Source organism: Hyposmocoma kahamanoa, unplaced genomic scaffold (genome assembly GCF_003589595.1).
Source record: "Hyposmocoma kahamanoa isolate Upper Pololo Valley unplaced genomic scaffold, ASM358959v1 78, whole genome shotgun sequence".
Taxonomy (NCBI): Eukaryota; Metazoa; Arthropoda; class Insecta; order Lepidoptera; family Cosmopterigidae; genus Hyposmocoma; species Hyposmocoma kahamanoa.
The window spans coordinates 23,689,496-23,704,110 of record NW_020653945.1 but is presented as its reverse complement, the minus strand read 5'-3'; the positions used below and the strand labels follow the sequence as shown (position 1 = coordinate 23,704,110).

The 14,615-nt window shown below is 35.7% G+C and overlaps 1 protein-coding gene across 1 annotated transcript; it reads left to right on the top strand.

Moving 5' to 3' along the window:
* The first annotated feature begins 4,480 nt into the window (after positions 1-4,480).
* On the top strand, positions 4,481-6,713 carry LOC113232794 (cytochrome P450 6B7-like). The gene has a single exon (XM_026467589.1). It carries the CDS (start codon positions 4,548-4,550, stop codon positions 6,036-6,038), a length of 1,491 nt encoding a protein of 496 aa, XP_026323374.1. The 5' UTR covers positions 4,481-4,547; the 3' UTR covers positions 6,039-6,713.
* The last annotated feature ends 7,902 nt before the right edge of the window (positions 6,714-14,615 follow it).

Here is a 14,615-nt window from a genome sequence, read left to right as displayed (position 1 = left end):
ACACCCGAATCGAACGTAAACTGTCGTATTCGAAACCAAACCGAAATCACGTTACATCTGTAGTATTATTCGAACTTCGTGACCGGCAAAGGCTACAAACGTTATTCAGAGCACAGATACCGAATGAACGTTACCGAACGTCCTATTATATGTTATATTACAAAGCAAGAATGTAATATGGAAATCTCTTAGTATTTAATATAAAGTCTGGGTTTGTTCAATTTTATATATTTATTTTTATGTAAGACTAATACAATCCTATATTTTAGGGCCATTAACGTCTTAACAATGTATACAACAAAATTTTCACTTTTTAACCGAATTCAAAAAAGGAGGAGGTTCTCAATTCGACTGTATGTTCTTTTTTCTTTTTTTTATTGTATGTATGTTACGCGATAACTCCGGTATTTGTTAACCGATTTCATGATTCTTTTTTTGTGGGAAAGGGGGTACTTCCATAGTGGTCCCATTTCATTTTGAAGAAAATCATCCACCTCCAAGAGTGGCTGTCCACGCATGAAGATTCATTTTCATAAATAGCGCCTAACATTAATTTAGGAGCAATTACTTTAATGGTTGATTTTGCTATTTCTCCAAGTCAAGGCGTTTTTGTCTCAATATACTTTGAGTAGTGAGAACCGATTTTTATTATCTCCAGTGTCAAGTCCTGTATAGTGGCGAACTAGGGCAATAAAACTTCAATTTCAAACTTCAACTTCAATTTCAATAAAACTTAGCAAATAGACGTAATTCCACGTACTTTAGAGGTCGGTTTTTTTAGTACTCTGTACTGAGATTATTATTTAATCTTTTTTCACCGACTAACTTCGTAAACGCTGCTGTAAAGGTTTAACCCGAAAGTTCTAAATAGCTCAGAAAGCGCCCTTCGATTCGAGAACGATATCTAATCGAACGATTCGGTTCAAATATCGAAGAGTTCGGAATCGGGGTCCAGGTAAGAGCGGCGAGTAACCGATGGATGTAAGTCCGATCGGCTAGTCTGGAAATCTTTGGGGGATGTTCAGCAGTGGACGTCTTCCGGCTGAAATGATGATGATTTGGTATCCATATTTTTTTATATTAGTCATAAGAAAATGAGACCAAGTCAAACAAAGACAAAGTAAATTTTAGACAACATCACACATGAAATGATTTATAATACTAACCGAGTCTCTCCACCTTTCGTCGTATTTTACGCGGTTAAGTAACGTCTGAGGTAAGGGCAGAAATAAAAGCAATACGCAATATGGGTAATTAGGCATACAGCACGCACGACACACACGTAAGCAGCGACAAGCATAGGATGATATGCAGTTTCGGTAGAAGCTATTTAGCGACTAGGGAAAGTGCAGTGATGCACTCGCGCCGCTCGTTCGACCGCCGGGACCGGTTCCGCGGTGTGACGCAGTTGAGACTATATATATAAAAAGTCGGCGCCTGCATGTGTCCGTTTGTGCGTACATTTTTTATTTAATATGAAATGGTACAAATCTATAAAAACAATGAAATAGGTATTGAAATGGAATATTTGTGAACCCGTTTACATAATTTCAGTAGCTCGCTACACACACGTTGCTCTGATCAAACTAAAGCGCTTGTGTTATGGAAATCAGAAACAATGACGGTACCACAAACACCCAGAACCGAGACGATATAGAAAAGTTTTGTACATTGACCACGGATGTCGTCCAATATCACTTTCTTTCTGTCTTAAAAATGATAAACCGTTCCGCGCGATAACATTCATCGGAACAAATAATATTTCTTCATAGTTGAAGATATAGTACAATAACGTACAATTGTATAATCTGAATTTTAATGAGAAACTGTTAATGTTATTCACGCCATGCTTAATACGTAGGTACGTCACTTATTTTTCATTTTCATTTAAAATCATTTATAAAATGTAACATAAAAACAAACGATTTCGCACATTATTTCGATTGTAAATAAGTAATATCTATAGAACACGGTAATGTGGACAAGATAAATCTGAATTAAAGTGTCATTCTTATATTGACGTCACAGTATATAAGGAAATTCTAATTTACATCGAGTTCTTAGGTTTTTCGATTGTTACTCATAGGAGATTTTCCGGATTTATTTATTTATTTATTAAACTTTATTGACCACAATACAAAGGGTACAAAAGGCGGACTTAATGCTAAAAGCATTCTCTACCAGTCAACCTCTGAGAAAAACGAAATTCACGAACGCGGTAAATAAACAGAATATTACGGTTATATTAAAATAAATGAAACAAATTTAAATCGTATATATTTGTTCTTTCAAACAAACCAACGTTTCAGGCCCTTCACATGTCCCATTGTCACGGTCGGTTTGTTTGAAAAAATAAATATACAAAATATACGCGATTTAAATACGGAAAAATAGTTTCATTTCCTATACTCCAATTTATGTTAAGAACGTTTGTAACTTTGTAATGCAAAAAATTTTTATATAGTAATAATTATGTTAAAAATATATTTATTGTTTACTAAAGCATAATTATGTATTTTTATTTCTTTGTTTTTTTTTATTTATGTAAGTGCAATAGCAAAAGCATGCTTTACATTTTTACAATTGTGAGATCTTGTACTCGTAATCTATTACGGCTAAATGTACGAAAATGTAATTAATATGTGTGGTTTATTTACAGTATAGGTCCAATCATTCTCTGTCAAGAAAAAAATCCATCAGCAGGTACTTGCGACTTTACGAGTAAAAAGGTGTCAAAATGTTAGATTTGTTATTTATTTTTTAACACAATATACTACTTTCTACTTAACTTTCGCGTTATTGTTATGACACTCTCTAAATTACACTAAAATTAATTTTTCTTTAGTCGAAGCTCATGTATTTTGTAAAAGAAAGGACATAAAAGAGTTAGCAATTTTGCCGCACCTTTACATAAAAAGCCGCAAGTACGTGCAGACGGTTATTTTTTTCTACATAGAAAATGATTGGAACTATACTGTAAGTAAACCACACATATTAATTACATTTTCGTACATTTCGAGAAGTAAAATGTATATTTCTCCATACAAAAAAAATAAATTACTTTTTCTCTCTGAAACTATCAACTTTTCAAGAAATCATACAAGAATAAAAGTTGTTAGGAATGTTATTATCTATCACATAAAAAAAAATTTGCTCGATACTCCACAAGTTATTCCTATGTCCAAGAATTATCAATTTCGGCCCATTTTGTGGCGTTCCGATATGACCCTTTGGAATCAATACAATATCTGTGGTATTTATTGCGATATCATACTTCTTGGAATTACAAATAAAATTTTAAAAATATTATTTCACACGTTCGGTGTTGTCACCCTAAAATCACCGTAGCCATTGTTTTTTCTCGCTTCTTACACCCAGTAATTTGTAATATTTGAAATATGAATAATTTTAAGTTAAACTATCAATATGTCTAAAGGGCATTAGAATAGACAAAATAGTTTTATAGTTATTACTTAGAGGATGGAAACGTGGCGAGTTGTGGTTGTTTTTTTTACAATGTATTTGTATACGACTTCAGGTGCAAATATGCATATCCATTTTGAGTTAAAATATAGCGCCATCTAGTTGGTGTGTTTGTTATCACTAGAAGCAGATTTGATAAAATTCAACATGTCAATGTAAAATAATGTTACAAAATAGCTATTTGGTACTCGTCGCGACATCTAGTGTACCAATAGGTACTAAATACCCGGCTACGCTATCTTGTATGACGATAAGCAGTCCTCTTGAGTTATTGGTCCATGCTTTAAGCTTACATTGAAATAAGATTGTTTTTGGAAATGTTATGGTAGTTTATTTGCCTATTTGCTTATAGTAGTACTTTCCCCCAACTCAAACACGAAGGTCTACCTCTTCCAATGCCTCATATAAATTTGTATCGTCAATCTAACCACATTCATTATTTCTACATGACAATACCTTTGAAACATCCCCTCTCTATTCTGATCAGTACACCAGCACACACACTACACAGCACCTTCTTTTAGAGCGGTTGCACATGGCAGCGATACAAAAATTGCTAATCGTCAACCTTACACACGCGCGTGATTTTAAACAGCGATGCAAACGTGCGATTGCATCGCAAAGATCTGAGATGCACCCTCCACCCTGAGACATAAGTGGACAAATCCCATGTGCCTGTAATTTCATCCCTTTCCCTTCAAAACTGGAACGCAACAATGCTCACATTACTGGTTGGCAACAGAAATGGACAAGGTGGCAGTACTGCCCTGGACGAACTCGTTCACAAGGAGCTCTACTGCTACAAAATATTATATAATGTTATGTAATATGTTATTGCACATCACTTAAATCTGTTTTTTATTTTTAATTACTTAATACATTATCAAAGTCCAATTATTAATAAACATATTATAATTATCTTATCTATACAACGTGTATAAAAGAAATAAAAACTCGCTTAACACATTAGTGTAACATCGAGATTATATACGACTACTTCTTTTTGTTTATAAGATCATTGTGTACGACAATATATAGGCAATTTTTGTTGATACTTGACAACAATGTTTTTGTTAATACTTTTATCAATTATCGTAGTTCTGTTGACGCTGTACTATTTGAATGGAAGATCAAATGAAGAGTATTGGAAGAAACGTGGAGTGGCTTTCTACAAGGGAAACAAAGTTGCTGGACCATTCTGGGCATTCGTAACTCAAAACAGATCCCTCTTCGAAATCTTCCACGACATCTACAAGCAGTACAAAAACGAACCAGCTGTAGGTATTGGAACCTTCTTAACTCCAACTCTTTATGTGATTGATCCTACCAATATACAACATATCTTACAAGCTGACTTTAACTCATTCCACCATAGAGGGGTCGAATTCTTGTATGAAAAGGATTTATTAGCAGATAATGTGCTCTTTATGAACGGAAATAGATGGAAACTTATGCGACAGAGCATAACACCTTTATTTACATCCACTAAATTGAAGAACATGTTCTACATTCTGGATAAAAGTGCACAAGATTTTGTGCAACTATTGAAAGATAAACCAAAGATACTTACGGAAGGTAACACTTTTGATACATTGAGTACTTTTTGCAGTGCTGCTATTGGAGCTACCGTTTTTGGTATTACCACCGAATCCGTATTCGAATCTCCGTTCCTTACCATGGCTCGAAATGCTCTCGCGCCGACGATGAAAACAAATTTACAATTCGCTATAGCCTTCGCATTTCCATCAGCTGTAAGGAGACTTCAACTGTATTTTTTCAAAGAACATGAGGATTTATTCATTGGTGCAATCAAGCAAGTTCTACGTCAAAGAGAAAAAGAGAACGTGAAGAAACATGACTTTGCCGATATTTGTTTGAGTCTCCAGAAGAATGGAACCATGATAGATCGAGAAACTGGTTTTGAATTGGAACCGACGGATGAACTGTTAGCTGCTCAGGGATTTTTCTTCTTTACAGCTGGAGTAGAACCAACAGCTACAGCTATGTTTTGCGTTCTTGTAGAACTAGGACTGAACCCAGATGTTTTGCAACGTGTACATAAAGAAATTGACGAGACGTTTGAAAAGTACGACAGTTTTACTTACGACATTATTATGGAGATGGATTATGTTGGAAAAGTATTTAGTGAAGGTCTGAGGAAATATCCACCAATTGGGTTTTCGTCTAGAAGATGCGTTCGTGATACTGTATTACCCGTTGGAAATATTAAGGTTTCAAAGGATACACAGATCATTACTCCTATTTTTGAAATGCATAGGGATCCAAAGTTTTATGAGAACCCTGATAAATTTGACCCGGAGAGATTTGCTGAGGACAATAAGAATGGTGAAATCACTTACCAGCCATTTGGTAAAGGTAATAGATTGTGTATAGGAATGAGGTACGCCAGATTGCAAGCTTTGACAGGTCTTGTGCATTTACTACGAAACTTCACGGTAAAAAGTAAAGTTGGAAAAGGTGGAATTAAATTTAGTAAACAACAAGTGCAAGTTCGTCCTGTGAATGTTGATGTAGAATTAATTCTGCGAAAGTGAAAAGTAACTATAGGAGCTATTGTACGATTCAATATAACCCAGGGAGTGAATACGGTATTATCCGTTACTGACAGCGAAATTTGTGATCATTACTTAGATCAGATGATTTTAACTATACGGCTATTATATATTCATAGACGTTAATTTCAAATAAAAACGTACAAAAGCAGTTTAAGTTCGTTTATCTCAAACTATATATACTTTTTTACTGAAACAAATATAATAATTATAATGTGTATAACATGAACAACGGAACCAGGGTTACCGATATAGCTACTAAGAATTGCAAAACTTAAGTGGCAATGGGGCGAATAGCGACCGAATACTGGAAGAAGTGGCGTGAGCAGACCACCCACAAGGTGGACTGATGATCTGGTAAACGCTATGGAAATCCGCTGGATGCAAGCGGCGCAAGACAGGTCGTTGTGGTATTCTTTGGGGAACAGTGGACGTTTTTTTGACTGAATTGATGATGATGGTGATATAACATCATCATCCTCAACCTATTTCCTTCCCACTGCTAAACAAGGGTGTTCCTTAAAGACAAGGTTTAAATAGGTACTGTGACGGTGTGACCTCCTTACACCGTCATCTCAGCTTTTTGTATCGTCTCTCTCCGCTTGTATCCTATAATTTTTTTATTTTACATGTATTTAAATTTTAAATTTGAATTGTTCCATCTTCCTTTACTTTCTCATTTTGTTTTCTTACCACAGTCACTCCCAGCTCGACCGACACAACAGTCGGAGCTGTTTCAAATTCCATTTACTAAAATCTTATTTTTGATTCTTTACCAAGTTATAATATAAACCATATAATACAACAGTCGGAGAAAAAGAATTATCAAAAATTTGCTACAATAGTTTTTCGACCAAAAATGAAGCCATAAACTCGGATGGAATGGTACCGCCATTGAAACCCTGGCTATTACACGAATATAAAGATTTGTATAGACGCTTTTTGGCGCTTTCTGGCGCTATTCAGTACTAGTTCACCACGTTGACACAATGAATCTTCGAAAAATTAATTACAACTAGAAATACAATATATATATATTACTATCTGAATACTTAGAAGCTCCTATCGGTGCCGTCCTGTTACCAGATTACTACTATCGACTCTTCTGTAATCGAATTGATAACTATTTCTATAAATACGCATTCTGTGTTTAAAATTAAATAATGTATTTACGATAAATTGTTTTGCTTTGTCATCTTTACTAGTTGTGGTTGTATATATTTTGCGTTAGTCTGCAATAGTGTCTTACTGCGGAGAAAAGGCCTGTCCCTTGGACTCGGCCAATCTTTTTTTTATATAATATCAAGTGACGGGACACCTGATGGTAATTAAACGCTTGTCCATAACAGTTGCAGTGCCACTCAGAGCTTTAAATCGCAAAGATCTGAGGGGCACTGCCACTGCGCCCGTCACTCTGAGACATAAGTTGACAAGTCCCATGTACCTGTAATTTCACCAGCACCCTTAACCCTTCAAAACCGGAACACAGTAATGCTGCCCCGCACCGTCGACGGCCATCTTTGTGATACCCACGCACAAACTAAAATTCCCTGTCAAATTTTAGTTTGTGCGTTTTAATTTCTGCTGTACGCACACAGAGAGGTGGGTGTGTATTATTGTACTATTTTGCGTGGTACTATGTACGTAATACCGCCGGATTTTAACATAAAGTTGTACAATTAAAGATAACGAACCGAGGTTTAAATAAGCATCAATTTCAAAGATCAGAAACCATTTGATTGCACGAGAAAATTCAAACTGTACAGGTTCGAATGGTAGTTTAAAAATTCAACACGGGACCCTAGTTTTCATTATAATTCCGTAAAGCGAGCCATTTATTGGATTTGCAAGCGCTTTCACTCGAAAGCGAATTCCCGTGTAATTTGTTCCATTGAATTTTTGTGTGCGGAATAAACTACAAGGATTCTAAAGAGCGTTGACAGTCTCTATTGATCATAATACATAATTAACATAATTATGATTTTATTATTATATACAGGGTGTAACAAACCTACTTTATGTAATAGACGGCCTTAAGCCAGATTGTTCACTTTTAGTTCTATAAGAATCCGCTAGATGGCATTGACCCATTTGGCGTTATTTCTGAATCGTGGTGTTAACATTTAGAATTTTAAATTTAGAAAATACAGAGAGCTCAGTAATGCAACCAGGAGTTGAGTCCCTTCTTGGGAACTGCTACCCGGATCTTCTGATATTTGTAAAACCTCATCTCGCGGAACGGTTTCCAGGAGCCTAGACCCTTCTGGGAGCAACTGCCCGGACCTTCCGCATATAGGGTGAAATTGTATTGGCGACATACAAAGTGAGAATAAAAATCTTCTGAACAAACAACAATTTGGAGTTTCACTTGGCTTGTTTTGGTAACCTCATCCAACGAAAGAAAGAACCTCCCTCCTTTACAAGGGTAATTTTTAAAATATTCACAACATCGCAGGACTATATTTCTAACATCACAAACAACAACTTTTGTTCCATGACTTGACATAATAAATTTACCAAAAATAAACTCTCAAGTTTTTGTTGTACAATCTGACATATTTTAGATTTGTATTTGATAGAATAAGTTCAAACTTGCAAGCTCCCACCTCCGTCCTGCACAGACTTATTACCGTTTAGAGCGATCTATTTAAATCCATTTATTTTTGTATGGAAGTCAAATCCGATGAATTATGAAAATATTAAAAGTCATGGAACGAAAGTAATATGATGTTAGTAATAGAGTCCTTTAGGCTGCCGCACATCTCTGGTGGAAAAGCAGCCCTTGACTCAACTCACACTGGCGCAGAGTCAAAGCGTCGCGTAGCGTCATTTTCAACTACAAAAAGTCGAAGGCGAAGGCGCGTGTCGTCGCGTGACGACGCACGTCAACGTCGTTAATAATGGCAAAATAGAGATGAATATGCTATAGGCGAAAAACATGACGCGTCGCGACGCTTCGACTCTGCACCAGTATAAGTTGAGCCTTAAGGTTGTTAGTATTTTTTCAGCACACTTGCTCGTAAATAGTATGATTGCGTGGTAGTTAACTTGACCATAATGCCCTATATAAAACCCTCTCGCCTTTTTTCTTCTCATTATAGCCATGGTCAGTAAGGAGTTTTTTTTATTTGTGTGCGACATAATGGTTACTTAAGTTCAAAATTAAAACAATCGCTTAAAATGTTATCTAAAAAGAAATTTAATTGCAATTCAGCCACATACTACTTAAATACTTATTACTAAGAATTTTTTTTCAATTATTTTTTGTATAAAAATTTAGCAATTGTTTTTATCCATCGTGGCTGTAAGCGTCTTTGCGTTGTTCAACATTTTAGATCGAGTTTTAATAAATGAAAGTATAGCTATTTGGCCATCTGTTCGTAAAAAGAAAAAAAAAACAAAAAACCCGCCATTTGCAAAACTCATAATTGTTGTGTTGTAAACATTGACTTACAATTATAGTCAATGGTTGTAAACCATATTTATTCATGCAAGAAATATTCATTGTATTTATTTCCTCGCAAATATGATGAAAAACATTGTACGTATCATACACGGCAAAAAAAAATACAAATCTCGATTTTTTTTAAGCCATCAGCCTTCGGCTTCGGGCTTCTAATAAAGGGTCTGTTTTGTGATTTCTTATTTACCGTCCTTTTAATACACAACGTACTATAAAAATAACTCCGAATACTGTGGTAGAACAAAAACAATGCACTGCACTAAAACTGGTTTATTACTCGCTACCAAGAGAGAGCGAGATTAAACAGAAAAAGTTGAAGATTAAGCAAGAGAGAAAGATACATTTTAGAAGTAATCGGCTCTGTAAGTCATTTCATAATCAACATTTACTTTAATAGAATTCCTCTCCTTTCTACCAAAGGATTCACGAAACTCTTTGATGTGAAGTTTACAGAATTCACTTCGTATTGAATTTGTAACGTTAGGGACTCTCGGCCTAGAGGTGGTATTTTGCTACTTTAATATTGTGCTATCAAAACAGTGATTTGAAAGTGTAATTTTGTTATGACGAGATGAAGGTAAGACTGAGTCGCTGGTTTGTTGATGACCGAATTTAATTTATTCTGCAATATACTGAGTTATTTGTCATAGTGGCACTTCACATGGCTGTTTGTAAAATGTCAGGAACGAAAATTTTTGTTTATGATGTTAGTAATACTGTCCTGCGGGGTTATTTGTATATTATAATATAAATAACCCCGTACAAACTTTTATTGAATTGATATTCAATTATTTTTTCTGTGAAATTACTCCACTAGTTTGTTATAATTATTAGAACAAAGATCGAACACTCAGAGTTCGTTCCGTGGCTTAGTTGTAATAGGGTCTGACACGGTATGCTAGAAGACGTCGGTTCGAATCCGGCCGGATCGAAGCATTTTTTCTGAATGTTCGATCTTTGTATAACAACTAGTGGAGTGATTTCACATAAAAAAATTATTGAATATCAAATCAATAAAAATTCAAATATAATGAATAGCGACATCTCTAGCCAGGGCTGGTAGTTGTAAAGGTATCTAGTTGGGAGACGAAATACTTAAGATTTCTCATAGATGGCGCTACGGCAAAAAAGTTGTTGAAACAAAAACAAATACAAAGACACGATACAAACACAGAAAAATTCGTGAGGTCCGCTGGATCGTTCCGTGGCTTAGTTGGTATAGCGTCTGACACAGTATGATAGAAGACGTCGGTTTGAATCCGACCAGACCGAAGGAGTTTTTCGAAGTGTTTGAGTTTTTTGTAAGATCAAACGATCTTTGTATTAATAATTATAAAACTGTATAAACTTGAAAACAAATGGCAGAAAAGTTATTACAAAAATAATAATATTATGTGCTCAGTATTTTCCAAAGGCATTCTAAGAAACTGATGAGCTGAAACATTTTGCGAAAGGGTTTATGGCCGCAGGTTATTTCCGCCTTGCTGACTGAGAGAGAATTCAGTGAAAACCGCAAGAGCCTTTGTCCCAAAATAACACGTAATTATATTATCATACAGTACATTGTTCACTGTAGCAGTGTAGGTATAAAAATTAAAATGGCAACGCAAAAGTTCAACAAACTCCCTGTCGGGTCTTTGCCGTTAAAATGTTACAAATTCAAGTGTAATATTGTGACAAACGATTCCAATAAACAAAATCATATATTTTTGCTTGAAAATGTTTTTTTATGGTATAAAGTAACGGGACAAACAAGTTGTGGGTCTAGTGACAGCGACACGCCTGTAAATAGAATAGAATAGGGCAGGGCAGTTTTTTTTTGCTTTTTGCTTGTTTTATTTTGCAGGGCACGGCAGAATAGAATAGAATAGACATTTATTGCAGCGTCACAACACATAGATACGAAAAAAAATAGTGATACCACTTAGACAAGCAAAACAAAATAAAAGACCTAATAAACAAAATTAAAATATAAAAAAAAAACCAAATATAACGACTACAAATGTTGTACTGTCATGTGTGTAAAATAAACTGCTTAAATATCTGTGTAGTGTTCTTTGAACATTATGTTACTGCGCCCATCATGTAAGTTCAAAAGTCAAATGTGCTTGTAATTTCACCAGTACTCTCTTACCCTGCAAAACCGGAACGCAGTAATGCTCATACTACTGGTTGGTAAGGTGGCAGTACTTCCCCAGACGAACTCTTTCGCAAGGTGCTCTACTAATAATTAACTCCTAGTCCCCCTGCTGGGCACAGGCTCTCGGAATGAGAGGGCTTTGCGCTGTAATTCCCACGTGTCAGTACGTCTATTTTGAAATATTTTATTGTTATATTTTTGTGATTTAGTGACGTGCAACAAAGCAGAACTATGGGGGCTGAAGAATTTTAAGTAACGGGAGCTTGTAGCATAGATTTGAAAATTTGAAACTATCATAAAAAATAAAATTCTACAGGTCGTGAATTATTTTGAATTTCGATCTGTGACCTCAGACAAAAGTCACCACGATTAACCAGAGGTCAAAAAGGTCACCATGTTAAGTCTGTGAGAAAAACGTACGTTTGTTTATTTTGAATAAAATTTTGCCCGTGTATCCAAATATCAATCAGTGTTGACTGCATGCAGTTGTATACAGGGTGTTACGCAGATGGACAGACAAAATTTATTGGGGGTTTGGAGGGGTATTTGCTAGCTTTTACCCATTGACTCCAAGTCCTATTTTATTGATTTACACGAAATCTCGTCTTTACATCGTAATAACTGTTTTGTTTGTGGTTATAATGCACAAAATACATTTTGTTGTAATTTGTAAAATACTGCCATTCTAAATAAACTATAATTTCAAACAAGTATTCCTAAAAAAAATACTGTAAGCTTTTAAAGTCAAAAAAATGTACTAAATTCATTAAAAAAACTAAAAACATCTGTCACAAAAAAAATAAAAAATGTTGACGGTCCGTCTGTATAATAAATAGGTACTATGGTGACTTCCCTGGACAAACTTTTGTACAAGAAGCTACTAAACCAAATAGGTTACGGAGAGCTGGAGACACGTGGTTGTCTTCAATTAGAGAGGCCTGTTTCCAGCAGTTATAAAGTTGTATAGTCACACAAAGATATTAACAATGTATTTACGAGACAATTTACGAGTTTCTCATTTCCACACCGGACATCAAATTTTACGTGGCCGGCGGCCCACGGGTGCGGTCATTAATCCTTTTTGGGTCGTAAAGGAGAATTGTTTATGGTATTGCTTTGTGGGTCTTGTCAATCTTTACATACATAGACAGATTGAAACTACAATTTCCCACGTTGAAACCAATACTGTCACTATACAAAAAAAAACAATGTTCTGGAAATGGCGATAAAAGTTTTCGAAAATAAATCGTTGTTGAGTTTTTCATATTGAAAGACTTTGTGCTTGACACAATGTTTTTATATTATGGGTTAAAACACGGCCTTTTTCCAGAAAATCTTTGTTCAGTGTCATTATTATATTTAAATATTTCGTTAACCGAAAACCGAATTATGACGAAACCGTTGTTCTTTCAGGATATGTTGGATGTTTGTCGCGAAGACACATTAGGTTCGGTTAGGTTAGGTTTAAAACAAAAATATTTTCCTCTCAAAATTGCTGTCGAGGTTATGAAAATTCGAGCAATCGTTATTTCTGGAAAATGTCGTTTCAGACTACTGATAGGTAACCATTTCGTTAACATTAACATAACATATGTGTACTCGTATGAATAAAAATGAAACTCACACTATCTCAATACATTTTTGGCTTTAGTGACACTCTTGCGTAGAGAACTAGATCAACTTAAGGGCCTATGCACATGGCGTATTTTTTAAGCGCACATGACGCGCGTTACATGGCACCGTTGAAATTCGAAAGCAGACTATTGCGTTTGTGTAAAACAATACAAACATACACGCGAAGTGCGTTCAAAGTTCATTTATATCGATTCAACAACATAACATCGCATTGCAAAGCTGAGTCCGTCACCCGCAGCCGTCTGTATAGCTTATGCTTAGGTTTAGTAGCAGTAGAGCTACTTGTGAAAGAGTATGTCCAGGGAAGTACTGCCATCTTACCTAGCAGTAGAGCTACTTGTGAAAGAGTATGTCCAGGGAAGTACTGCCATCTTACCTATTTCTGCCGCCAAGCAGTAATGTCAGCATTACAGTGTTCCGGTTTTGAAGGGTGCTGGTGAAATTACAGGCACATGGGACATGTCAACTTATGTCACAACGTGACGGGCGCAGTGGCAGTGCCCCTCAGATCTTTGCGCTCTGAAGATCTGTGAACATTGTAATTGTTATGGACAGGCGTGAAGCTTGCTATCAGGCGCATTTGCACATTTACGGCTCCACTAAATTTGTGAAAATGTGTAAAGGTTTACTGGCTGGGCCTGAATTTTATTGCAATCGCGTTAACGTTCCTCGTAAGCGCGTAAAAAATAAGTCCAGTGCGTAGGCTCTGGCAGCCGCGTCATGTTAGCATATAGTATCGGTGAAGCGGTTATGGTTGGCGAAATACTATTTGCACCGATTCTTCTTATCGCTCCATCTTTAGCGTACAATAGGACAAAAGAGTGTCGTCTTGATAACGCAGGTGTCATCTGTATAGTGCAAACAACTATTTTGAACACTTTTACGCATTGGCACTTGATACTAAACTTGATAATCTTTATGCGGAACTAACTTTGTTGAATTAAGTAAAGAGTCGGCAGTCGGTATTGTACGAGGCACATCACGACCTGACGAATAAATAAATAATTCAAAACTAGAATTCAGAAAATGTATTTAATGCATCAATTTCTCGTACGATGGACCAAGATCATGAAGTTCATATACATTTAAAGTAAAAGAAGTGTTAATGGTTTTATGACCTTATTGTAATAGAAATGATAAGTCGTTCTAAGAGACACATTCATCGGTGCAAATAATATTTCTACAACCATACGTCCCGCTGTCCCTAAAACACATAAATGTCCCGCTTTGACAAAACAGGACACTTGGGCGAGAAAGCGAAAAATATAAATATAAAGCCAGCATACTAGATTACACAAGATTAGTTCTTTCTTAAAATTTT

Coding starts and splice junctions, on each gene's coding strand:
- LOC113232794 (XM_026467589.1), top strand. CDS start 4,548: ATGTTTTTGTTAATACTTTTATCAATTATCGTAGTTCTGTTGACGCTG.